Consider the following 25,681-nt stretch of genomic DNA (forward strand, 5'->3'; position numbering starts at 1 on the left):
AAGGATTGACTTTTATTGTAGGAGAGGAGACTAGAAGTCAACACCCCACCTGGATGAACTGTCCCTAACTATCATACCTCCCATCTAGTCTCCTAAGGGCCCATTTATCTTTCCTAAAAATCATTTACACTCCTCTAAGAGGCCTGTACCTCTCCCCACACACACACACCTTTTCCATTAGGATGGTACTTAAGCCTGAATTCTAAGCCACCTCTGGGAGTTGCTTATTTTTCCCTGGGTATCTCCCGTGTGTACATGAGAGATGCATGTTAATCAACTTATGTTTGTTTATCTCCTGCTAATCTGTCTTTTATTACAAAAGTCTCCACCAAGAACTCAGAAAGGTAGAGGGAAAATTATTTTTCTTCCCCTGCAGAAGGAATCCACAGAGTGAAATGGATTATTATTACCTTCTCCACAATTAATTCTGACCTTCCTAAATTATAATGATTTATTTGGTGTTTTAATAGCCCTGCCTTCTTGCATGTAATAAGTCATATCAACATCTTTTATCAACTGAAATGGGAAGCCCCCATACAAGTGCATGTGTCCACATTCTGAAATACTCTGTGGCCGAGAGGAAGCCACGTCCTGGTTTTATTCTTATGTTCCTGCTTTGTGCGTAGGTCTGATGCCCGTCTTCATAAAGATGACACCGACATTTGCTTCAGTAAAACACTCAACTCCTGCAAAGTGCCCCAGATCCGCTATGCCAGCGTGGAGCGCCTCCTGGAGCGGCTGACAGACTTACGATTTCTCAGTATCGATTTCCTCAATACCTTTCTGCACACCTATCGTATTTTCACTACGGCAGCTGTGGTGCTGGCAAAACTTTCTGACATATACAAGAGGCCTTTTACCTCCATTCCTGTCAGGTAGGCCCAGGATCTGCCTGTCGTGAAAGTTAGCCCCCCCTGGTCCCTGGGTCTCCACAGGGATGGGAAGACAGACACTCCGCAGAGCTGCTCCTACAGGATTGGCTTGCCTGGGAACTTATATGCCCTGCCTGGAGAAGGGGTGGGTAGAGGTCACAGATGGTTCTCCACAGAGGAAGTTGAGAACCCTAGTGTCCCCAGGTCATCTTTGCTTGCTCCACGATTATTTGGAAGCTAACTCTATTGTTTTAGGCTTTCCTATTATTATTATTATTTTTAACAGTTGTGCTTTTCCAACTTTCACACACATTAAGAATCACCCAAGGGTCTTGTTAAATTGCAGACTGTGATTTAGCGTGTCTGGATAGAGCCTGAATTCTGCATTTCTAACAAGCTCCCCAGAGATACCCGTGCTGCTGGTCTTTGGGCCACAGTTTAGTAAGCAAGGGTTTAGACCCAGTCTAAAAAGTGTCTGTGTTCCTTTTGGAAGTGTGTGGTATATAGGTAGCATTTAAATGAAGGAAATCCAACAACAGAAGTGTGATGATATTGTGGCCTTTTCATGTAGGGAACATGTTCTGAATGATATCAGGGGAATAGTTTTTACTTGGCTATAATCTGTTAATAGCTTCTGCTCTCACTTTTAGGTCATTAGAATTGTTTTTTGCTACCAGCCAGAACAATAGAGGTGAACATTTGGTGGATGGCAAATCCCCACGCTTGTGTCGCAAATTCTCTTCCCCCCCACCGCTGGCTGTGTCCAGGACGTCCTCCCCAGTGAGGGCCAGAAAGCTGTCCTTGACTTCTCCATTGAACTCAAGGATAGGAGCGTTGGACCTGACCACCTGTTCAGCATCCAGTAGTCCTACCGCCACCCACAGCCCCGCTGCCTCCCCACCACCGCACACCGGGAAGGTACCGTTGGATCTTAGCAGAGGCCTTCCTTCTCCAGAGCAAAGCCCGGGATCTGTAGAAGAGCACGTGGATAACCCCCGCATGGATCTGTGTAACAAGCTAAAACGAAGTATTCAAAGAGGTATTACCCAGCTGCCACACCCCATGTTTGCTGCCGGCCCCCTTTCCCACCATTCCTTCTGGAACCCCACATCCCTTTCTTTATAGTTTTCCTACTTCTTTGTAGAAAGTAGAATGAATACAATGGCTAGTTAGAAGAGGAAATTCCTGTAGGTAACTCTAGCCTGTGTGCAAAGGAGAGCAAAAGTAGCTGTCCTGAGGTCTTCTACGGCAAAAGGCTAATTGTCATCAGTTGTATATGGAAGAACAGAGTTATCTGAATGGTATTACTAGAAGGTTCTTCGTGGAATTTGGTTAAGGCTGGCTGGGTAAAGAGCCTAATATAAAACTTTGTGTAGAGGTAGGTAGTGGGCATCCTCTTCTGTGAACTTGGGCCTCAGAGCCTTCTTCTTCTCCAGGGTCTGCCTTGAACATCTGTAACTGCTTGCAGCCTCCCCTGCTGAGGATGACCCAGCCTGGAAGCATTAAGATGGCTTCTTCAGTTTAGTTACCAAGACAATGCTTCTTCATATTACAACAGAGATGGAAGGAGAAAAATAAAATCTGAGACGATGTTCATTGTCCATGGCACCCCAAATGATTTTTTTTAAAGATGAATTAGATATGTTTTCCTGATTATATTCATTTTCCCTCACAAGGCCTTCAGATCCTATGAGACTTGGATTTTGTCTCTCTCTTCAACCCCTGTTCCTGTCATGCTCCCTCATCTACTAGGATATAGTCACAGGGATTTCCTTTTTGTGTCTCAGAAACACCTCAATCATTTCTGCCTCAGGATTTTCACGCTTTTCTTCCTCCTTCCTGGATATGCAAGTTCCATAAGATCAGCAATATTGTCTATCTTGTTGGTCTCTGTACTCTCGGTGCCTTGGCCAGTTCCTGGCAGGTAGTGAATTTTTGTTTCATGATTGAATCAGGCAAAACATTGAGTTAACTCACCAGCAGTCTTGTGTCCTGTCACCTTACCTTCTGCAGCTTGGTAAAATGTAGGGGTTAGAGGAGGTGACATTTGTTGTGTTTAGTGTTTCTGTGATGAAAATAAAAAAGGTTTCATAGCCAAATTAGCAAACAGCTTTTTTTTTCTTTTGCTGTATGATAACTGATTTATTTACTGATAACATTAAAAAATGGGAATCAAAGTGTCCAAAATTCAACGAAGATCACCCAGATGGAAGCGTAGACTCTTGCTTTTCTACGTGCTTGAAGCTTCTCTGTACTTCCTAACTCAGATAATTTAAAAATAAGCTTCCTGAGTGAAATACTAAATGGAATTTTACCTGGATGGTTGTCATCATGAAAAGTAGCACCCTTTTAAACAAGAAATTCGTTAAATTGACAAGTTAGCAACTAAGGAGGAGGCAAGGAGGAAGATAATTAAAAAGTCATTAGAACAACAAGCTTTAGTAGAATCATAATGGATTCTTCTCAGGAATAATGAGGCAACATGCAAGCTGACAAGTGCAAGTGGGGTTCAATCCAACATTAGTGCCTGTGAACCTCTGTGGAGAGAGTGATTTAGGGAAGTTTAACATAGACTTCCCTGCTCCCCAGCCCCCCCACCCCCAGGTCATGGTGCTCAGGGAAGGACAGGAATTCCCCAGAATATAGGAAGTTCTGTTCCCTCCTTTAAGTGGATGCAGTAAGGAGAGGAGTCTGGGAGTAAGTCTGAATTCTTGTGTTATTTTGAGTTAGGAGAGCTTTAGGATTAGGCATGTTAGTGTCAGACATTCATGGCTTTGAGGTTGGTCTAAATACATGTTACAGTTCTAGAGGTCCTCAGTCAAGTTGCCCGTTGCTCACCATGGCTTGTTACACACAGATGGTGACATTGTTCACCAAGTTCCCTCCTTCTGGTCTCAACTCCGAAGCCCAGAGTGTCGTGATGGTCCAATGTCATGTAAAACCTGTTTGCCCTACTATCTAAGATGAAGGTGTAGTCACTGGTAGGAATCAGTAGTTTTTTTCCTGGATCAAGTTAGACTCAGGGAGACCAAGATAAATAAGAATTAGATTAAGTTCTGCAGGAAGGACACAGACAAATTCTACTAGATGTTGGACAGACGTGCAGTCATTGTGGTCACAACCAGTGGCACTTGGAGAGCTTGTCATGTGGCAGTGTTGATCATTTATTACCAGTGGCTAGAGGTGGAGAAAACCTATGAATGATGGTGTGGTAGAAATATTAGGTTCTCGGGGGGGGGGGGGGCGGCACCTGGGTGGCCCAGTTGGTTGAGCATCAGACTCTTGATTTCTTGGGTCAGGTCATGGTCTCTGGGTCATGAGAAAGAGCCCTGTGTGGCAGTCTGCTTCTATCTCTCTCCTCTCCTTTTGAACCTGCTGCCACTCCTCCCTTCAGCTCCCCATTGCTTGCACATGCAGTCTCTCTTTCTCAAATAAATAAATAAACCTTTAAAAAATATATTAGGTTCTCTGCCACATTAGAAAAGCAGTCGAGGGCAGCCCAGGTGGCTCAGCGGTTTAGCGCTGCCTTCAGCCCAGGGCGTGATCCTGGAGACCCAGGATTGAGTCCCACGTCCGGCTCCCTGCATGGAGCCTGCTTCTCCCTCTGCCTATGTCTCTGCCTCTCTCTCTCTCTCTGTGTGTGTCTCTCACGAATAAATAAATAAAATCTTAAAAAAAAAAAAGAAAAATAGTTGAGGGATTAATAATGTCTCTAGTTTCACCACATTTCTCTGAAAACAAATGATTTACAGTTAGATTCTCAAGAGTTAGTTTATCCACATGGTTCATGAGTGAGAAATGTCATTTTGCTGTTCCAGCTCATCATTAAATGCAGAGCTGTTCTCACTCTGGGTGATGGAGAAGTTCCAGGATTGTGTCAGGTGGGCCCCATGGCACTTGATGAAGCACACTGTAGCCAGACTGTCCTCCAGAGATGCCAGCTCCTTTGTCCTGTGTTTCTTATTCACATCCACTAATGTGCACCCTCTTATCACTCATTGATTGCCCCCCAGGCCTCCCATGCCACTTATTTATTCCATCCCACTTCTTTGCATCATTATTTTTTTAAAAAAAATTTTATTTAAATTCTAGTTAGTTAACATAAAGCACAATGTTGGTTTCAGGAATAGAATTCAGTGGTCTATCACTTGCATACATCCTAACAAGTGCCCTCCTTAATACCCATCCCCCATCTAGCCCATCCCCCACCCACCTCCCTCCATCAACCTTCAGTTTGTTCTCTATTATTAAGAGTCTCTTATGGTTTGCTTCCCTCTCTCTTTCTTTTCCCCCCTCTTGTGTTCATCTGTTTTGTTTCTTAAATTCCATATATGAGTGAAATTATATGGCATTTGTCTTTCTCTGACTGACTTACTTCACTTAGCATAATACACTCTAGCTCCATCCACATCATTGTAAATGACAAGATTTCTTTCAATGGCTGAGTAGTATTCCAACGTATATTGGAGATAAATGTGAGATATATATATCTCACATCTTATTTATTCATCAGTTCATCAGTTCCTGGACATTTGAACTCCTTCCATAGTAGTTTGGCTATTGCTGATAATGCTGCTATAAGCATCGGGGTTCAAATACCCCTTGGAATCTGTATTTTTGTATCTTTTGGATAAATACCCAGTAGTGCAATTACTGAATTGTAGGGTAGTTCTATTTTTAACTTTTTGAGGAAACTCCATACTGTTTTCCATAGTGGCTGCACCAGTTTACATTCCAACTAACAGTGCAAGAGGGTTCCCCTTTCTACACATCCTCACCAATACTTGTTTCTTGTGGTGTTAGTTTTAGCAGTGCTGACAGGTGTGAGGTGGTATCTCATCATGGTTTTGATTTGTATTTCCCTGATGATGAGTGACGTTGATCATCTTTTTATGTGTCTGTTAGTCATCTGGATATCTTCTTTGGAAAAATGTCTATTCATGTCTTCTGCCCCTTTCTTAACCAGATTATTTGGGGTGTTGAGTTTGATAAAATCTGCATAGATTTTGGATACTAACCCTTTATCAGATACATCATTTGCAAATATCTTCCTGTGCTCTGTTCAAGGATTTTTATGGTTTTGGGTGTCACACTCAAGTCTCTAATCCATTTTGAATTTATTTTTATGTATGGTATAAGGAAGTGGTCCAGTTTCATTCTTCTATATGTTGCTGTCCAGTTTCCCTTTATTTGTTGAAGATACTGTCTTTTTTTCCATTGGATATTCTTTCTTGCTTTGTTGAAAATTAGTTGACCATATAGCCCCTTCCTGGGTTCTCTGTTCTGCTCCACATGTCTCCACATCAAGGCAGTACCATATTGCCTTGATGACTGCAGCTTTGTAATATAGGTTGAAGCCCAGAATCATGATGCCTCCAGCTTTGTTTTTCTTTTTCAGGATTACTTTGTCTATTCAAAGTCTTTTGTGATTCCTTACAAATTTTAGGATGGTTTGTTCTAGCTCTGTGAAAAATGCTGGTAGTATTTTGATAGGGATGGCTTTAAATGTGTAGATTGCAGGATGCCTGGGTGGCTCAGTGGTTAAGCGTCTGCCTTCAGCCCAGGGCATGGTCTTGGAGACCTGGGATTGAGTCCCACATTGCGCTCCATGCATGGAGCCTGCTTCTCTCTCTGCCTATGTCTCTGCCTCTCTCTCTGTGTGTGTCTTTCATTAATAAATAAATAAAATCTTCAAAAAAATTAATGTGTAGATTGCCTTGGGTAGTATCAACATTTTCTAATCTATGAGCATGGGATGTCTTTCCATTTATTTATGTCTTCTTCAATTTCTTTCAGAAGTGTTCTATAGTTTCTAGAGTACAGATCTTTTACCTGTTTGGTTAGGTTTATTCCTAGGTATCTTTTGGTTTTTGGTGCAATTGTAAATGGGATTGATTCCTTGATTTATTTTTCTGTTGATTCATTATTGGTGTATAGAATGAAACACATTTCTGTACATTGATTTTATTTATTTGTTTTTAGTGATTTATTTTTTTCAGCAAGAGAGATAATATGATGGGGGAAGGTGGATGGGAGGAGAAGAGGGGGATAGGAAGAGAGAGAGGGGGATCCCTGAGTGGCTCAGTGGTTTAGCGCCTGCCTTTGGCCTGGGCACGATCCTGGAGTCCTGGGATTGAGTCCCACGTTGGGCTCCTGGCATGGAGCCTGCTTCTCCCTCCTCCTGTGTATCTGCCTCTCTCTCTCTCTATGTCTATCATAAATAAATAAATCTTTAAAAAAAAAAAAAAAAGGAAGAGAGAGAATCTTTTTTTTTTTTTTTAAGATTTTATGTATTTATTTAGAGTACAAACAGGGAGAGGGAGAATTCTAAGCAGACTCCACTGAGCGCATAGTCTGACTCAGAACTCAATCCCACTACCCTGAAATTGTGACCTAAGCCAAAATCAAGAGTTGCATATTTAACTGATGGAGTCTCCTAGGGGCCCCTGTACATTGATTTTATATCTTGCAACTTTTCTGAATTTGTGTTTCAGCTCTAACAATTTTTTGGTGGAGTATTTTGAGTTTACTATGCAGAGTATCATGCTGTCTGCAAATAGTGAAAGTCTGGCTTCTTCCTTGCCGATTTGGATGCTTTTTATTTCTTTTTGTTGTCTGATTGCTGAGACTAAGACTGCCAGTACCATGTTAAATAGTAATAGTGGGAGTAGATGTCCCTATCCTATTCCTAACTGTAGAGGAAAAGCCTTTGGTTTTTTTCCCATTGAGGCTGTTATTAACTGTGGATCTTGTGTATATGGCCTAAATTTATGATGTAAGACCCCTTTTTTAGTGGGGTCTTTGTCTGATTTTGGAATCCAGATAATGCTGGCCTTGTAGAATGAGTTTGGAGGTTATTCCTTCTATTCCTATTTTTTGGAACCGTTTTAGAGGAATAGGTATTAACTCTTTAAATGTCTGGTAGAATTTTTCTGGGAAGCCATCTTGCCCTGGACCTTTGTTTTTTGGGAGATTATTACTGATTCAATTTCTTTACTGCTTATGAGATTGTTCAGGTTTCCTATTTCTTCCTGTTTCAGCTTTGGTAGTTTGTATGGTCCTAGGAATTTGTCCATTTCTTCCAGATTGCCCAGTTTGCTGGCATATAATTTTTCATGATATTCTAATTGTTTGTACTTCTGTGGTGTTGGTTGTGATCTCTCTTCTTTCATTCCTGATTTTATTTATTTGGATTCTTTCTCTTTTTAGGTCTGGCTAGGGGTTTATTAATTTTATTAATTATTTCAAAGAACTAGCTCTTAGTTTCATTAATTGGTTCTCTTGTTTTGTTTTGTTTTGTATCATTTATTTCTGCCTTAATCTTTATTATTTCCCTTCCTCTGCTGGCTTTAGGTTTTATTTGCTGTTCATTTTCTAGCTCCTTCAGGGATGAAGTTAGGTTGTGTATTTGAGACTTTTCTTGCTTCTTAAGATAGGCCTATATTGCAATATACTTCCTTCTTAGAACTGCCTTTGCTGTACCTCAGAGGTTTTGGACTGTTGTGTTTTCATTTTCCTTTGCTTTAATGTACTTTTTAATTTCTTTCTAAATTTCTTTTAACCCGTTCATTCTTTAGTAGGATGTTATTTAACCTCCATGTATATATAGTCTTTCCAAATTTTTTCTTGTGGTTGACTTGCAGTTTCATAGTGTTGTGGTCTGAAAATATGCATGGTATGATCTCAATCTTTTTGTATGTGTTAGAGGGCTGATTTTTGACCTAGCATGTGATCTGTTTTCACAGACCCACTATGAGAATGTTCCATGTGTACTTGAAAAGAATATATAGTCTGCGACTTTATGAAATGTTCTGAATATGCCTGTTAAGTCCATCTGGTCAGGTGTATCATTCAAAGCCATTGTTACCTTGCTGGTTTTCTGCTTAGGCAATCTGTTCATTGCTATAAGTAGGGTGTTAAAGTCCCCTACTATTATTGTATTATTATCAGTGAGTTTCTTTGTATTTGTTATTAATTGATTCATATATCTAGCTACTCCCAAGTTGGGGGCATAAATATTTACCATTGTTGGATCTTCTTGATGGGCAGACCCCTTAAATATGATATAATGCCCTTTTTCATTTCTTGTTAAAGTCTTTGGTTTAAAATCTAGATTGTCTGATGATATGGCTGCTTCAGCTTTCTTTTGATGATGGATTGTTCTCCAGCCCCTTTATATCTTTATTTCTTTTCCCTTTCTGTAGCTGTTTTCTGATTACTTTCAATGTATTTACTTCCCATCTTGTTAAGTGGTAGTTCAAATAGGAACATGGGCTAAAAATAAAATTAATAAGGAAATCAAGCAATGAAGAAAAATTGTATGAGGCCAAGGGTATGGTTAGTGAACGGTGAGTGAACACAACACTTGTGTGGTCTTCTGCACTTCCTAGAGTAGCCCTGGTTTGGATTATGAAAGTAATCAATTATGTGATTCATAATGAAACCTAAGAATAGACTGGTGTACAGACACATCTTTTCTTGCTACTGGGACTTGACAATAATTTATCCTGTGGATTCCCATAAAGAAAATGCTGCGAGTAGAAAGTTCAGAATTAACACTGGACACCAGGGAGCTCTGTGGTATTTTTCTGAAGAAGTGAAACAAAGGAATCATAGGTTTTTCTTTTATTTTTGCATTGGTAAATGGGCAACATTGGTCATCAATAGGCCTAAGAAAATCTTGGATAAAACACTTCAGCATAAGTCTGACAGATTCAGCGTGTGTGTGTGTGTGTGTGTGTGTGTGTGTGTGTGTACACGATGTCTGTAGAAGCCAAGAGTGCTGCTGTGTTAACTCTGTTGTCTGGTCTTGAAAATTCTAATTGGCAAAGAAAAGGGAGACACTGATCTGTCTTTAATTTGAAAGATGTTTGCATGTGCTTTGCATAATGTTAACACTTAAAACAGTTGGCAAACTTGAATAAGAATCCTGTGCCAACAGTTGATACATTTTTGGCTTTTCACTTCAGGAATCAACTCTGTACAACCTCATTGCATAACACCAGCTTCATCCAGTAGGTCCATACTGAGGCCATAGGTCTCTCTCACTGCTGATCAGTTAGACAGTTTCAGGGCACACCATTTGAAAACTGCTAGTGACCTTTGTCCAGTTTTATTGTCATTGCAATGATAATGCCAGCCTTGCAATATCTCCTGGCAAGAGAACTTCAAATGACATAAAGGAAAAGAAGAGAAATAGGAGCTATCCCTTAAAGTGAGCAAAACAATGAACCTTATAGGGAAAACGAATGCACTTTCTTTTCCACCCAGCTCAGTCCCCAGATCTGTTACAGGCTCACCTATTATTCATTAGTGCACTCCTTTAATTCCCAGTAGGCAGTCCCCACCTTCTTCCACCCTGGATTCTCCTAAGAAGTGCACATATCAACCCAGCTCACATCCGTTTTCCACCCCACAGTAGGATCTCCACAAAAGTCCACCCAGTGGCAGGCAAGAAAGGGAAGGTACAGGATTGCTCCCTGTATCTGAGGTTCTCACCCACCCGTGTGCACTCAGGTCACGGCTGTGCAACCCAGCCTAAATGTTGCTGCCTAGCCTACATCCCTGGTGTCTGTTTCTGTGTTCTTAGCTTGAAAATTGCCTGCCCGTGGGCTGAAAGTGCTCCCAATTTTAGCATTTGTTTTGAGCCCACATCTGCCTACTAGTCCTGAAAGCAAAGCTGTTTGCATGGAACTTGATTGAAAGTGAACATGCCAGAAGGAAATGCTTCTTCTCCCTCCACCCTGCTGGCATGGTTTCTTCTTTCTGTAACTGCCTTTTGCTTACAGTGTTATTCTTTGCTTTCCTGTCCTTTCAGGGGCTGTTCGGGGGCCTGACCAGCTCTCTCACTGGGAAATTTTCTGGGTTCAGTATAATTGCTGACTAAATGACTTTTTCATCTGCCTCGGAGGAGTGAATGGTTGAATCAGCCGAAGGACATGTATTTGATATTCTGGTCGCTCTTGCAGAGCAGATGCCTTCCATTACTGAATTTTGAGAGAGTTATTTAGAAAATAATAAAACTAACAGCTAAGCATGGATTTTTTTTGTCTGTATCCTGCATCACTGCCAGCTTTACTGTAATTATGTCATTCAGGGAAAGAGCCATTTCCCTTCCTTGGCCCCTTTGTATTTCAAAAGAGCCGAATTGTGGCCCTATTTCCAAGGAAGCAGATCACATGCAAGAAGTCATTAGGGATTTTGAAAGGGTTTATTGGGGGAAAATCTTGAATGGAATGGCAAAGGGAGCTGAGCTGAGAGCAGTCCCACGGACAGGGATAATGTGAAGTTAACAGAGGTGACACAGCTGTTATTGGTTAATGAAAAACCCAAGGAAAAAGAAATACAAGAGTTGCTGGAAATTTATTAATTTTTTGTAGTGCTTTTCCATGAAAGAACATGCACAGAGTTGCAATTTTACTTGGTTAATAAGCCAGTAGGAGTGGTACAGAAGCATCACCAGTAATAGCCTAATGTGACCCAGGAATGATGTGTCTTTTATTCATTCATGGGATCTTAGTTGCAGTGAAAAGGCTCAAATGATTTTAAACTTCCCCAATAGTTCATTCTAAAAATTTCCACTTGCCTCCTGCTGATCTGTAGTTTTAGAACAGGGCTATCCAGTAGAACTTTCTGGGAGGATGGAAATGCTGTAAATCTCTGCCATCCTGTACTGTAGCCACTAGCCACATTAGGCACTGAGCACTTGAAATACGGTTAGTGCAAAAAAGGAACTGAAATAGTAATTTAACTTTAGTTCATTTTAATTTAAATTTACCTAGTTCATCTTTGGCTAATGCTACCATTTTGGAGAGGACAGCTCTAGATCCTTAGGAGTTCCCAGAGCTTGCTGGAGGGCCACAGTGGTAGAGATTCTAACTCTAATTGGCTTAAGAGGGTAACCAAAGCAAAGAATTAGTGAAGTCCTAACTCTGACCCCAGTCTGATTTACAATCTGCAAATATCCCTCTTCCCCCACTCTTCTGGAGGGTAGGGAAGCCACAGCATATCCCCTGATCTTTTTGACACCTGTTGTGTTGGGCAGAGAGGACTGGGTAGGGTTAGCCAGGCTCAGCAGGGTCAGTAAGATAGCGATAAAGAAGACACTGCACTGAGATTTAGTGACATTAGCACTCTGCTATGAGGAATGACTTGATTTCATATTAAAGCCCTTTTAAAATCTTGGCTATTCTGAAAGGCAGTTATCCATAGCAAACCTTTGTGTTTCTGTGCATGAGACTGACAAGAATGTCTTGAATTCACAGCCTGGTTGTTAAAATGCCCAATGTTTCCAAGCAGCTGTCCTTGAGTCTGCCCCTGTGGACCGAGCTGGAGTGGAAGGTTCCCCGGTGGTGGACAGCACAGACCTTTCACCTTGCCGATCACCCTCCACGCCTCAGCATCTCCGCTATCGCCAGCCTGTAGGTAAGTAAGCTCAGTAGGAGACGCGGAAATATAAAAGCAAAAGGTAGTTTCTAGCTTCTGAACCTTTCTTTTACCTGTGTTGCTCCCAAAATATTTTGTGATCTTGGTTATAAAAATCAGTTGGAAGGAAACAATGTTGCTGTCAAGTAGTGGAGAGATAAAGGATTTGAGGATATGTCATTGCTGTAACTAATGCTGATTTGACCCCATCATTGTACTGCACTGCCCGTGGAGTAACATGAATCAAGAGGCTTGTCCTTAGAGGATGGCTTCTTGAAGAATCTCAGCGCTGCTTCTGTCAAAATGTTCCCAGACTGATACCTTGTCGTGAATCCTAATGTAGTTTCTATATAAAATAGACTCATTTGAGACACCACAATTTTGGAGGGACCTTATTAAGAACAGTATTTCACCTAAAATCGGGTCCATTTGGATGAATTCCTAGTAGTGCATTTGCTGGGCTGTAGGGTAGTTCTAGTTCTGGTTTTTCAAGGAAGCTCTATATTGTTTTCCAGTTTGCATTCCGTCCAACAGTATAAGAGGCTTCCCCTTTGTCTGCATCCTCACCAACATAGGATTTCAATCATATGTGGAATTTAAAAAACAAAACAGATGAACATAGGGGAAGAGAAGGAAAAATAAGATAAAAACAGAGAGGGAGGCAAACCTTAAGAGACTCAACTCTAGGAAGCAAACTGAGGGGTGCGGGAAGGGAAGTGGATGGGGGATGGGGTAAGTGGGTGATGGGCATTACTGAGGGCACCCGATGGAATGGGCACTGGGTGTGGTATGCAACTGATGAATCACTGGATTCCACCCCTGAAACTAATAATATACTATGTTAACTAAATAGAATTTAAATAAAAATTTTAAAATAAAATAAGGTCTAGTTGCATGGGACCCCAGTTATCATTATTGTTCATGTGGCAGGAACTGGTATATTTTCTATAGTTACTAAAATTATAAAGCATTACCCATACTTTGTTTTAGAACATACCAAATGTCCTCTAATTGGAGGAAAACCTGTCAGACCAAAAGGTAGAAATCTTTGATTTTCCCATTGTTCAAATAAAAAAAAAAAATCCAAATAACAGTTGTTTTTTGAAACATTTTTACAGTGGTTTGCCATTAGGTATGCATTCAGATAATGTTTTCCTCTTCTAGGATTACAAACTTTAAACACTTTTTAAACCTTAGAAATATTTAAAAACAAAGTAAAGGGATGTGTTGTTAATCCTTACACTTTTTTTTTTTTTTTTTTTTACTAATCAAAAACAACACAACAGTTGTTTTTGAAATATTTCCTTCTTTCCCTTCAAGTTAGTTATTTCAAACTGGAGGAGAAAACTATTCAGTTATGAAACCAGATTCACCCCATGTAATCCAAGTAAAATGTAAACAGTTTTTGACTTTTGTACTCCTGCTTCGAGTAGAGCTGTTTAGCAAAAGGGAGAGTGTATACTCCAAACGGCTGCTTCATTTGTAGCCTTGGCTCTGTGGTGGAAGTTGTCATTGCGATTAGATCCAAGAGAAGCTAACCTGGGTCAGGCTGTTGTCAAAAGACTCGCCCAGGGGGCACCCGGGTGGCTCAATGGTTGAGCGTCTGCATTTGGCTTGGGTCACGATCCCCAGGGGTCCTGGGATCGAGTCCTGCATCGGGGTCCCCACAGGGATCCTGCTTCTCCCTCTGCCTGTGTCTCTGCCTCTCTCTCTCTCTGTGTCTCTAATGAATAAATGAATAAAGTCTTAAAAAAAAAAAAAAAAGAAGACGACGACGACGACGATGACGACTCATCCAGATGGCTATCAGTCTTGGGGGAGTGGAGCCATTTCAGGCTCCTGATCAGTCATGGGTCACCCTGACATTTGAGTGGCTCTGGTAAATGCAAATGGCAAGCAGGACTGGCCCTGGCTTGTTACGGGTCCACTAGGGAGCTTAGCCAAATCTCTTTACTACTCTTAGAGCTTTGATAAGTCCAGGCCTTGGCAACTTCCTTGACCGTCACCACATAAGTTCATGGTAACCTGGAAGAGTCTGGGGCCAAAATCCAGGGAAACAAAACTCTACTAACATAAGAAACAAATACTATTTTCACTTAGTCATTATTATCAGGGCTCTGTTTTATAGTCTTTTTTCACATATTTATATCCATATATGAAAACTTTAAATTTACATAAGCATTATTTGGAAATCCTCATCCTGTCTGTGAATTAAATTAAGTCCTTTGTTTCTTCTCTGATGTGACTAAATCCTAGAGACATGTGAACATGGGAAGGAAGCTGAAATCTGTGAGAAAACGGAGGATCCAAATGGGGACAGTGTCACACATTTCCTTGCCATTTAGCTGAAATTTTGCCCGTTCATCTGTCTACTTGCCACCTTGTTCCACAAATATTTAATTGCTGCTGCTAAAGGAGAGGGTGGAGCCGTTCTCTGCTTTCTACTTGGGCATATTAAGTAGCTCTGCTTCGCCTCATATTTACTCAATTTAAGCGTGACTGTATCACTTTAGGGGCAAACTAATGAAAACCCTGCAGGTCAGAACCACAGTGAATTATTTTCACTAAAAGCGTGAATGAGGAAAAACAGTGAGGTTGGCATCCACATTATCAGACGCTGTATGTAAGGTATCTGAAGAAGGAAGGGGCTGCACAAGGGTGCTCAGAGCATCCTTTTGATTTTAGAATGCATCCTCATTTTAAAGGTGATTTGAGAAGAAAATTCTATCCGTAGTATAATGTGGGGATTTTTTTTGATGCAGGAAATTTTAAGAACTATTTTTTTTGTATTGAGATATAATTCACATACCATAAAGTTTGCCTTTATCAACCATACAGTTCAGTGGCTTTTATAGAGTCACAAGACTGGGCGGCCATCACCACTGTCTCATAGAGCATTTTTATTACCCCGAAAGAAACCCTGTACCCATTAGCAGTCATTCTCCTTTCTCCTCTCCCTCTGACCTCTGGCAACCACTAATCTACTTTCTGTGGATTTACCTATTGCAGACGTTTCATATACATGGAATCATACAATGCATGACTTTTTGTGATTAACTCCTTTCCCTTAGCATAATGTTTTCAAGGATCATTCATGGTGTAGTATGTATCAGTGCTTCATTCCTTTTGGTAGCTAAATAATATTCCCTTGTATCAATATACCACATTTGGTTTACCCATTCGGTGGTTGTTGGACATTTAGGTGTCTGTACTCTTTGGCTATTGTGAAGAATGCTGCTAGGGATATTCACACAAGAACTACGTATTGGTTTTTGTGTGGATATGTTCTCGGTTCTGCTGGGTATATACCTAGAGTAAAATTACTGATGTAAAATCTTTTTTTTTTTCTATTAACAAGGACAATACAGGGCATTGGGCCCAATCCTTCATCCAGTGCAGAAATGAAAATAAGAGTTTTCATTACAGAATATTACCCATCTGCCTCACCATGATATTTCCATTCTTTTAAATAACCAGGACAGACGGCTGACAACTCCCACTGCTCTGTTTCTCCTGCTTCTGCTTTTGCAATTGCCACGGCGGCTGCAGGACATGGAAGTCCACCAGGTGAGTAGGGGTGAGCAGCTACGTAGAGTAACTTATCCTGAATCAGTGTTCTTGCCTGCCAGTGTGTTGGTTAGCGTTGGGCAGCTCATTAAGAATGCCTGGTCCCGGCGTCCCCACATGTGTGCACCTGGTCTGGGCTGGTCCACCTGAGACCCCCTGAGTGCCAACCCTGTTCCCCCCACGTGGTCCCATTTCCGCTCCCACAAGAAACCATCATGAGCCAGGAGATACTCGCCAAACTGCAAGCACAAGTGCACACTGGTGGGAGAGGAGCTGTTCAGCGAGAGAAGGTGGTTCATAGAACAGCTACAGCAGATGATAAAAAAAAAACTTCAGTTCTCCTTAAAGAAGGTAGGGGTAAGCAATATCTCTGGTTTTGAAGAAGTGAATATGTTCACAAACCAAGGAACAGTGATCCACTTTAACAACCCTGAAGTTCAGGCATCGCTGGCGGTGAACACTTTCACCATCGCAGGCCATGCGGAAACAAACCAGCCGACAGATACGCTACCCAGTGTGTTAAACCAGCTTGGTGCAGACAGTCTGACTAGTTTAAGAAGATTGGCTGAAGCTCTGCCCAAACAGTCTGTGGATGGAAAAGCACCGCTTGCTACTGGAGAGGATGATGATGATGAAGTTTCAGATCTTGTGGAGCATTTTGATGAAGCTTCCAAGAATGAAGCAAACTGAATTGAGTCAACTTCTGAAGAAGATAAAACTTGAGGAAGTGATTGGGAGCTGCTATTTTATATTATGACTGCTTTTTAAAAATTTGTTCATGGATCTGATAAAATCTAGATCTCTAATATTTTTAAGCCCAAGCCTCTTGGACACTGCAGCTCTTCTCAGTTTTTGCTTATACACAATTCATTCTTTGCAGCTAATTAAGCTGAAGAAGCCTGGGAATAAGGTTTGAAACAAGGTTAATAAAGTTCTTTGCGTAGGGAAAAAAAAAAGAATGCCTATTCCCAGCTCCTATTTTAAGCCAGTGTGTCTTTTAGTGATGTATTATTTATTTACTTATTTTTAGTTTTTTTTTAATTTGAGTATAGTTGACACACAACGATACACTGGCTTCAGGCGTACAACCCAGTGATTCAACATCCCCACACCTTATGCTATGCTCACCACAAGTGTAGCTACCATGTTATTGACTGTATTCCCTCTGCTGTGCCTTTTATTCCCACGGCTTACTCAGTTTTTAGCCAGAAGCCTCTTTCTCCCCACTCCCCTTCATCCACAGACTGTCTTTTAAGTAAGCACCTTCAGGTAAGTCCTACACAGGTGTTGTGTGGATGATACTTTTAAGAACTTCTGTATCACAGAAGGATGTGTTATTTCTTCCATGTTGTTTTATGGAGTTCTCTAACCTTTCTAGCCAGATTACAAAAGGAACAAATATTTCCTTTTTAATTGACTACAATGATAAAAGCATATGCAAGGCGGGAAGGAAGGCTTGTGGAGGGAAGGAGGACGGAAGGGCTGTTGCTTGAGCTGACTTATAATCACTTCCAGTAGCTCCACAATGCTTACTGAATTGCTCCTGGGTAATTTTCCAGGTAATGAAGAAGAACTTAAAATATTCTAATAATTGGAAGTCATAATTCATTATCCCTGTCTTCTTCTCTCACGTGCAAGAAGGACTTTTAAAACAAATCTGTATGTGGTTTAAACCACCTTGGTGCTGTCAATGTCTTCACCTAAACCTGCCCAATGGGTTCTGATCATCATGCTTTGTAGAACCATGAGTGAGTGTGTATTTTGTTAATTAGCCATTGTTCACCCACCACAAAAAACTCCAATGCCAAAGCCTATGAACCTGTATTCAACAATAGTAGCTGGTAGGTACTATCTGTGTGAATTCTTCCTAAACTGAAGTAAGAACAGAGAGATGTTCTATACTGAGCATGAACTACCATAGTAATTACATATATAATTATATTCCATAATATATGTGTGTGTGTGTATATATATATATATATATATATATATATATATATATATCAACTGAATGGAAATCTTTGCAGACTCATGTCATTCTACTCCACTATTTTGCCACAAATGCTGCATTGGATGTGGTTGGGAAAGCTGGGGTTTTTTTTTTGTCTAATTATTCTCAAAACTTTCCTCCCAAATGCCCATCACCATAACACAAAACAGCCTGTTATGGTAATAGTAATGATGTCTTGTCCATCCAATTGACTTCTGTTGTTGCCTCCATTCTACAAAAATGAACATTTCTTTGGTGAAATAATGCAGTAGTCTTCACTCTGCTCTCAGCAGAATTGGTTACCGACTGTGTGATTTGTGGAGAGCTTCTCCTCTGTCTCTCCATCTCACAAACTAGTCTGTCTTTGGCAAAAGTGAAGTACAGAGCTTCCTCGTAGGTTTTTTAATTTAAATATGCTTCATGAGGGAAAATAGTTTTTATGTTAATTCACAATGAGCCTATTTCTGCATTTGCTGGAGGCTAGGGAGGAAGAAGGTACTTCTTTTTCACCTGGGATTGCAGCAAAATTCCAATGAGCTTTAGAGAATGGCGCTTGACTTTGGCTTGGGCACGCATAATGGGCCAGAGGATAAAGTAACCAAAACAGCCAATTCTTGTGCACCATTTAAACATTGCTGTTTCTACTGCCTTTCTTCTTGCTTCTTCCATACTTCTGAAATAGCTTTAGGAAGAAAGCTCTCTTCAGTAAGCCAGCTAAGGAGGGGTGGATAGTGATTGCCCACACCCAGTGTGGCTAGGGGCAGGGTAGCCTGATCCTGGGTGAGCAGACTGCTTCTTTATTTCAGTGTTGCTGATGTTGCCTGTAACATGGTCTGGTGCCACATGATTCAGTTTAGAAGTAAAGAAATAAAGGGTTGATTTGACAGTGGCTGTGGCCCTGCTGTAAGGGTGGCAGGTTGCACATGGGTCAGTTGCAGTGGCTAGTGGTGGTAAGAGAGGGGATTTCTTTTGGACTGGGGGTCAGTATATTCTGGGGGCTCAGCCGCTCAGTGGAGCTGGCCCCCCGCCCAGGGGATTCCTGGAGAACTCGGCCAGAGAGTTGGGTACTCAGGTGGTTGAGGAAGGTGGACTGGGAGCAGAAACTGGGAAGTGTGCAGAAGATAATCTGGACTTACTGGCCAGCCAGGGAGAGTCTGAGCTGCCCTGGAAAGGGCTAGAGCAAGACGGACAAGTGTTCAAGGGAAGAGAGTGCCAGATAGCACTCCCGAACCAGACTTTGTATCCACTTTCTGAACCAGGAATCACTGACCCAGATTCGCTGCAGAGAGTTCCCCAGGCAAGCAGGAGGGAAGGTTGTGTGAGCATGTGAACCCTCACGCTTGCATCAGCCTTTGCAGGCCTCCTGTCTGCTTGTACGACTGTACCGTGGGCCCAGTTGTCAGTGTGACTCTGCTGTGTCCCAGCCCCAGGCAGGAAGAAGGAAATGCCCGGTTAGGCCATGTGGTCGCAGAGTGGGCCTCCGTGTTTCAGGCTCCCTTCAGGTGCACTCCTGCTTTCATCCTCTCCCACTTGCCTACTCCCACCCCTACCCCCATCCTAATACACAGAGGTCTGGCAACTCTGGGTTAGATCTGTCAGTCAATGATTATGTTTTCAAATGTCCACCCCAGGCATTTGCATGTGAAGCCATTTCTTCCTAATTATTGCTTGGAAGGCTTTGCTGTTTCATTAACAGGAATTTCAAATTTAGCGAGAAAGCAGAAAGTTTTCCTTATAAAGACACAGACAAGTAGCACCCACTTGGCCCTAAATGCATAGAAATCTAATTTTATTTGTGGACTGTGGCCTGGGGATCCACTCCCCGGGTCTGGGACTGGCTAATTTCCATGCACACTGGAAAAACCTGGGTTTTCCCCACAGGTTTCTTTAGGACCTAGAACTTGGCCCTTTTCAAAGATGGATAAGTCTCTCCTGTATCCCTTTACCTCTCTTGGAGGTTCCTCATTAGAGACAAAGAAATCCAATTCCGTGGGTATGATTGTAACCCTAAACCAATTCTGGTTAACTTCACAGTCTGAAGATTTAACAGTTTATTTAGTGCTTGCCTTCCGATTGGCAGCCAAGTTACACTGGGCCTGCTTACGGTGGTATCCAGAATTTTTTTTAAAAAAGATTGTTTATTTATATATTCATGATAGACACACAGAAAAAGGCAGAGACTGAGGCAGAGGGAGAGAAGCAGGCTCCCTGAAGGGAGCCTGATGTGGGACTCGATCCCAGGACCCCGGGATCATGCCTGAGCCAAAGGCAGACAGACACTTAACCACTGAGCCACCCAGGTGCCCCAGGATCCAAAATTTGGGGGCCTAACACTTAATCAGCTCAAGGAAAAGAATATAAAATCACCAGTACAAACCTTTAGGACACCTCTGAGGGCTTTGGAAGAAGCCCATACCCGATGGGAGGCCCTAAAACTTAAGTGTCATTGGCTTCCTAATAAATCTGCTTATGAATCCGCTCCAGATCATTCTTGGAATTACAGCAGCTATAGGAAATTTTGTTACTTGGGGAGTGGCGGTGGGGGTGGGAAAAATCATCATCAGTTCAGGAAGTGTCCTTTCCTGTAGTGGAGCTTTAAGTCTATACAAGATGTAGATGAAGGACAATTAGCAAGGTCTTGTGTGTCTCTATACTGGTTGCAGTGTATTTTTAAGCATCTGCTCAAATTTAGAAGCTCTGCATTAAAGTAGAAATTAAAATGTGTGCATTTCAGAGGGCTGCTGATACAGGGAATCTGCAGGTGCACTTTGGATATAGTTATATGAATAGAAATGCACATCCAGTGAATAGACATATCAGGGTGCATCATGGTGCTTACTACACACCTGAAGCTCTAGGGTTAATTATAGAGTTTATGGAATGATCTAAAATGAAATATGAAAATGTGAGATGGGTTATTTTTATAAGACTAGAAATAATGGCAATGGAGGTACTACAAGCAACTCTTGATTATCTGTGAGCAAATTATATGTTTTACTGTTCTCTGCAAGTCAAGGTAAATTAACAAAATTGAGGAATGGTCGAATGTACTTATGGGAAAATTAATGGTACAGTTAAAATTGCTTAGGGAAATAGTGAGTTCTTTATTGGTAATTATCTGGTACTTGTAAAGTAGATAATTCATTATCTGTTTTCTCTTTTGTCAAACCACTCAAGCCTGTGTAGTCAATAGTAGATATGAACTTGGTGTGAATTTGGCTTGGGCCAGTTTTTAAAAATACTGGTACCCAGAGGTGCCTGGGTGGCTCAGTGGCTGAGCATCTCCCTTTGGCTCAGGTCATGATCCCTGGGCCCTGGGATCGAGCCCCACATTAGGCTCCCTGCATGGAGCCTGCTTCTTCTCCCTCTGCCTCTCTCTCTGTGTCTCTCATGAATAAATAAATAAAATATTTTTTAAAATACTGGTACCTGATTCCATCCCTGGAGATTCTGACTTGACTGGTCTGGGTCCATGCTGGGCATCAGGATATTAAGTTCTCCAGGTGATCCTAGTAGGGAGCCAAGCTGAGAAACTGCTGGACTCTGGATTTGGTGTGTTTGTTCCTTCTCTGGTTATAGCATTCCCAATGTGTTTCACTGAAGCCCTGACCCCCCTAGACTGTATTATTTTCTCCATAGATAAGACAGGAGTGGGAGGGATGCTCTTCCCCAAGCTGAGTAAGGCTTAGCCCGTCTTTTTCCCTGGAGAGTAGACCTTTTTACAGAGAAGGCTCTAGGTGTATTTCATAAAGGTGCTCTTCCCCCTCTGCCTGCAAGAGCCAGAAATAGTGTGGGGTCCCCCTAAGAAGGCAGTCCTCAGCAGTTCCCACTCTGCTGCTGGTCCACATCCAGCCACTGACCATTCGGTGTTGCTTCCGGTTCATGGCTCCAGCACCTTCTGCTCCCGAGAAGCAGATATCAGCTGTGTCTCTCAGGATGCACCTGTCCCTCTAGATTTGGGGGTGGTTGTTAGTTCTGCAACCTCAATTTTCTGATGTGTCCAAGAAACATCACTGATTTTCAGTTTGTCCATCTTTTACTTGTAGTAGAGACAAATGTGTCTGTCACCTACTAAGTTCTTTACATGTCAGAGCTGAAAATGGAAGTCTCACGTGGAATTTTTATAGCGATTCTATTGATTTTGTAGGTCAATTTGGGCAGAATTGTCAATCCTAACAATATTTGGTCTTTTTTTTTTAAATCTATGAATGTGGAATGTCTTTATTTATTTAGATCTGTTCTCATTTCAGCAATATTTTTTATTTCTCAGTATATAAGTCTTACATTTGTTCTATTGCATTTATTCCTAAATATAAATGACTTTGTTAGTTACACCCCCCTCCACCACTGGAGGTATCCTCGTTTGGGACATATTTTCCATTTTTTCTCAAACTATGTAAAAAAATATTTTTTCATGATTTCATCAAAGATACATACTTGAAAGTTTGGGGGATAAAAGTATCTAATTTATCTTTTTTGTAAAACATTACTATCACTGTTATGAATGAAAAATAAAGAGCTTTGGTAAATCAAATTTAACTTAGTAATGATTCCAAGTCTTATTTTTAAACAGACACACACAGACACACATGGACACACACTGCCTGGAATAAGAACTTTGGACCTGAGAAGTGACATGTTTAACTGTACCAGCCTGCAGAGCAGCTGGGAATGTCCATGTTCTGTGGTCACTGCATTCTTTTCTGGGGGACGTGCCCCATAACAAGCTAGACCACATGGAACACCTCCTCTGCTCGTCCTGTGTCTTTGGTCTCAGGTAGACCCAGACCGCTGCTCCCGCTGGCCTGGGCACCCTGTCACACCGTGTTGCATTGCCAAGTTCCCTTTCTTTGTGCTGTCCTTTCCATGGGACCGTTCTCCTCTATTACTGTCTCTACTCAGCAAAGGTACAACATAGTTGCTTGTGCTTGTTCACTTTTTTGATTCACTCACATTGCCTGATTGCCACTTGATTGCGTTACTGTTTCGTCCATTTTAGAGCCAAGCAGGTAACTGAAGGAGAGGCTGGAGAGCTGATGCCACGTGTCAAGGAGGTAGCCACTGGTCAGCCACCGTCTCCATGATTTTGCCATGACGGGTTCTAGACTGGGGCTGTCACATCTGTTTTCTTTCTTTTCTTTTTTAAAGGAAAGCCAGGAAGTTGGATATTTATGCGAAATCTGTCTTTAAATGCTAGAAGTGAATTCATACTTTTAAAAAATGCCATCCAAGTCAAACAAAATACTTCTGAGGACCACATTTGGCTGTGAAGCACTAGTGTGTGACCTCCGGGTTCCTGTGACACTTAACATCTAGAGTGTAGGTTCATACAGATAAGATTTTCCAGAACAAGGCGCACCCGGGTGGCTCAGTGGCTGAACGTCTTCCTTCGACTCAGGTCATGATCCCGGGGTCCTGGGATCGAGACCCGCATCGGGCTCCCTGCATGGAGCCTGCTTCTCCGTCTGCCTGTGTCTCTGCCTCTCTCTCTCTCTCTCTCTCTCTCTGTGTGTGTGTCTCTCATGAATAACTAAATAAAATCTTAAGAAAAAAAAAGGATTTCCTGAGACATGCCTACAGACTAACAATGGACTCCCGATCCCTAAGTGCCCTCCCTGATTGTTTCCTATGCCTTGGGCCAAGCTGTTCTACAGGAAGTCCATCTTTTCTCTTCTACTTGACCACTTATCTGAAAGATCTGGAGGCTGCTCATCATCACCTCCCCCGCCCCCCTCATACACACTGTGGAAATAACAGCAGGGACCAGTTTTCTCCATCTTGTTTGATAGATTCTGAAGCAAGCGTGAGACCCAGATCAGTGGAGGGCCTGGCCCGGATTCTTGCAGTTACTGAGAATAAGGCTCACTCCAATCTGTCCACTACCAAGTTCCTGCTTTCTTTGCCCTGATGGTACCTTTGATCCCACATCTGCTTCAGAAAGAACCAGGTCATGGGAAACCTGTTACTTAATATTGTTACTGACTCTTGATCCTGTCTTTGTCCACAACACACCCATTTCTTTCATCTTCTTCCCACTGATAGGTCCACCTGGCATTCACCTGACAGGTCAGCAGCTGGTGACTCCAGAGAAATGAGCCCTGGTGAAATTAGTCGTCTGTGGGTAGATTCTTACTTGGCTAGCAGTTGGTATTGAGGATCTGCAATTTCTTTCACTGGACTGCAGAAATGAGGGCCTTAAGTACAATGATATAATCTGGTCAGAGGAAGCGTTTATCTCTGTATTGAGAATTGGATTACATTTTCAGTAGGATATTGGTTACCATGAATTAAGTTAATGTCACATATACCTTGCTGTCTGTGATCTCTTTCAGGATTTGTGAGCATACTCAGCTCTGTTTAAGTAGCTTATCTATTTATTGAGTGAACTCATAAGAAAGGCACAGAATGTGGCCTTTTCCCCAGTGTCTGTTTTACAAGGTAAAACTGTAACTTCAGGCAGGAATCACAAATTGATTTTCTGTTTCAAACTCAGAAAGTTAATGCCTTGTGGATATTTCTTTGCAGTGATTCTCAACACTGGGTAGGGTGGAATGAGAACAGTCAGGGACTGCTTCAAAATACCCGTATCCCCCTGAGGATTCTGATCAGCTTCCCCCCAGAGGCAGACACTCCAAAACAGAGAGATGTTATTGATGGAAATGTGCTGCAGTGTGAATTGTGTAAAAGCAGAAATAAGGCTAAGAATCACTGCTCTACTATCTGCCATCCGTGGAAAGAGTGCTCACTGTCTCAATCTAATTCTCTTGTTTCCCCGTGTCCTATTTCCTGGTAATCAGGACATCAAAGGAAGCAGGCTGTCTATCTAACCCAAGTTAGCACCGGTATTGAGAAGTCTAAGGTTCAAATGCTGGATGCGTGTAGTGTTTCTCATTTGGGGCTCCCCCCATCTTTTAATTTTCTGTGCAATACCCCTTGTCTTAGTTCTTACTTGTCCCCCCTTCCCTGTGTCCTACTGTGTTTTTTCCTTGGTATGTTCTCATCTCTTGGAGTTCTGCACAATTTCAAGGAAATATGTTCTATTGCCAGGAGTGACTGCATTCACTGTAGAGCCCAGTGCAGTAAGAAAGTGCTAGTCCCCTTGTTTAAAAAATTAGAATTTCAAGACGGTGAGAGTTGAGCATTAAACTAAGTGTGGGCCTTTCTAAGCTTGGGGCACAGTGCAATACAGGTTATACACCATGAAGCCAGCCCTGCATTTTGCAGTCTTGTCAAGGGTCTGATAGTTTTTTTTTTTTTTTTTTAACACTCAGGATATGTCCTGTAGTGCCTTTCCAGAACTTTTCCATGGTGAAAAAGACAGTAATAGAAAACAATCCCATTTATTTGCATGTGAAAAATCTTAGGCTGGAGGAGACTAATTAGAAAGAGAAAAAAAAAAATAAACCTAGGACTCCCGATTCTCTGAAGAGACTATATATTTTAAAATATATAGTCAGCGAATTTTCTATTGGCAGAAATAATCAGTGATACTGTTCTGATTATGTAACATTGCATCAGCTCCATGCATTAAGCAGAATGAGATAAGCTTTTAGTTACAATATTTCTCAAAGTAGTATGCCAAAGATTAAGTCTTGTAGAAGAAATAATCTATAGAAATGTACCGCTTTGGGGGCACCTGGGTGACTCAGTCAAGTGGCCAACTCTTGATTTCAGCTTAGGTCATGATCTCAAGGTTGTGGGATCCAGCTGCATGGTGGGCTCCACACTCAACAGGGAGTCTGCTTAGAGATTTTCTCCCTCTGATCCTCCCCACTCTCTCTCTCAAATAAATAAATACATTTAAAAAATTTTTTAAAAAGGAAATGCA

The 25,681-nt window shown here is 41.7% G+C and overlaps 1 protein-coding gene and 1 pseudogene across 1 annotated transcript in view; both read left to right on the top strand.

The window, feature by feature from the left end:
- RASGRF2 (Ras protein specific guanine nucleotide releasing factor 2) overlaps positions 1 to 25,681 on the top strand; it is a 236,943-nt gene that overhangs the window by 126,317 nt on the left and 84,945 nt on the right. Inside the window, exons 14-17 of the mRNA XM_055342302.1 lie at positions 627 to 875; positions 1,523 to 1,911; positions 12,171 to 12,296; positions 15,774 to 15,863. Of these exons, the coding sequence (XP_055198277.1) occupies positions 627 to 875; positions 1,523 to 1,911; positions 12,171 to 12,296; positions 15,774 to 15,863 (854 nt within the window). The remainder of the gene's footprint in view (positions 1 to 626; positions 876 to 1,522; positions 1,912 to 12,170; positions 12,297 to 15,773; positions 15,864 to 25,681) is intronic.
- On the top strand, positions 16,073 to 16,553 carry LOC129521072 (transcription factor BTF3-like; annotated as a pseudogene).

This window comes from Nyctereutes procyonoides, unplaced genomic scaffold (assembly GCF_905146905.1).
Source record: "Nyctereutes procyonoides isolate TBG_1078 unplaced genomic scaffold, NYPRO_anot_genome, whole genome shotgun sequence".
NCBI lineage: Eukaryota > Metazoa > Chordata > Mammalia > Carnivora > Canidae > Nyctereutes > Nyctereutes procyonoides.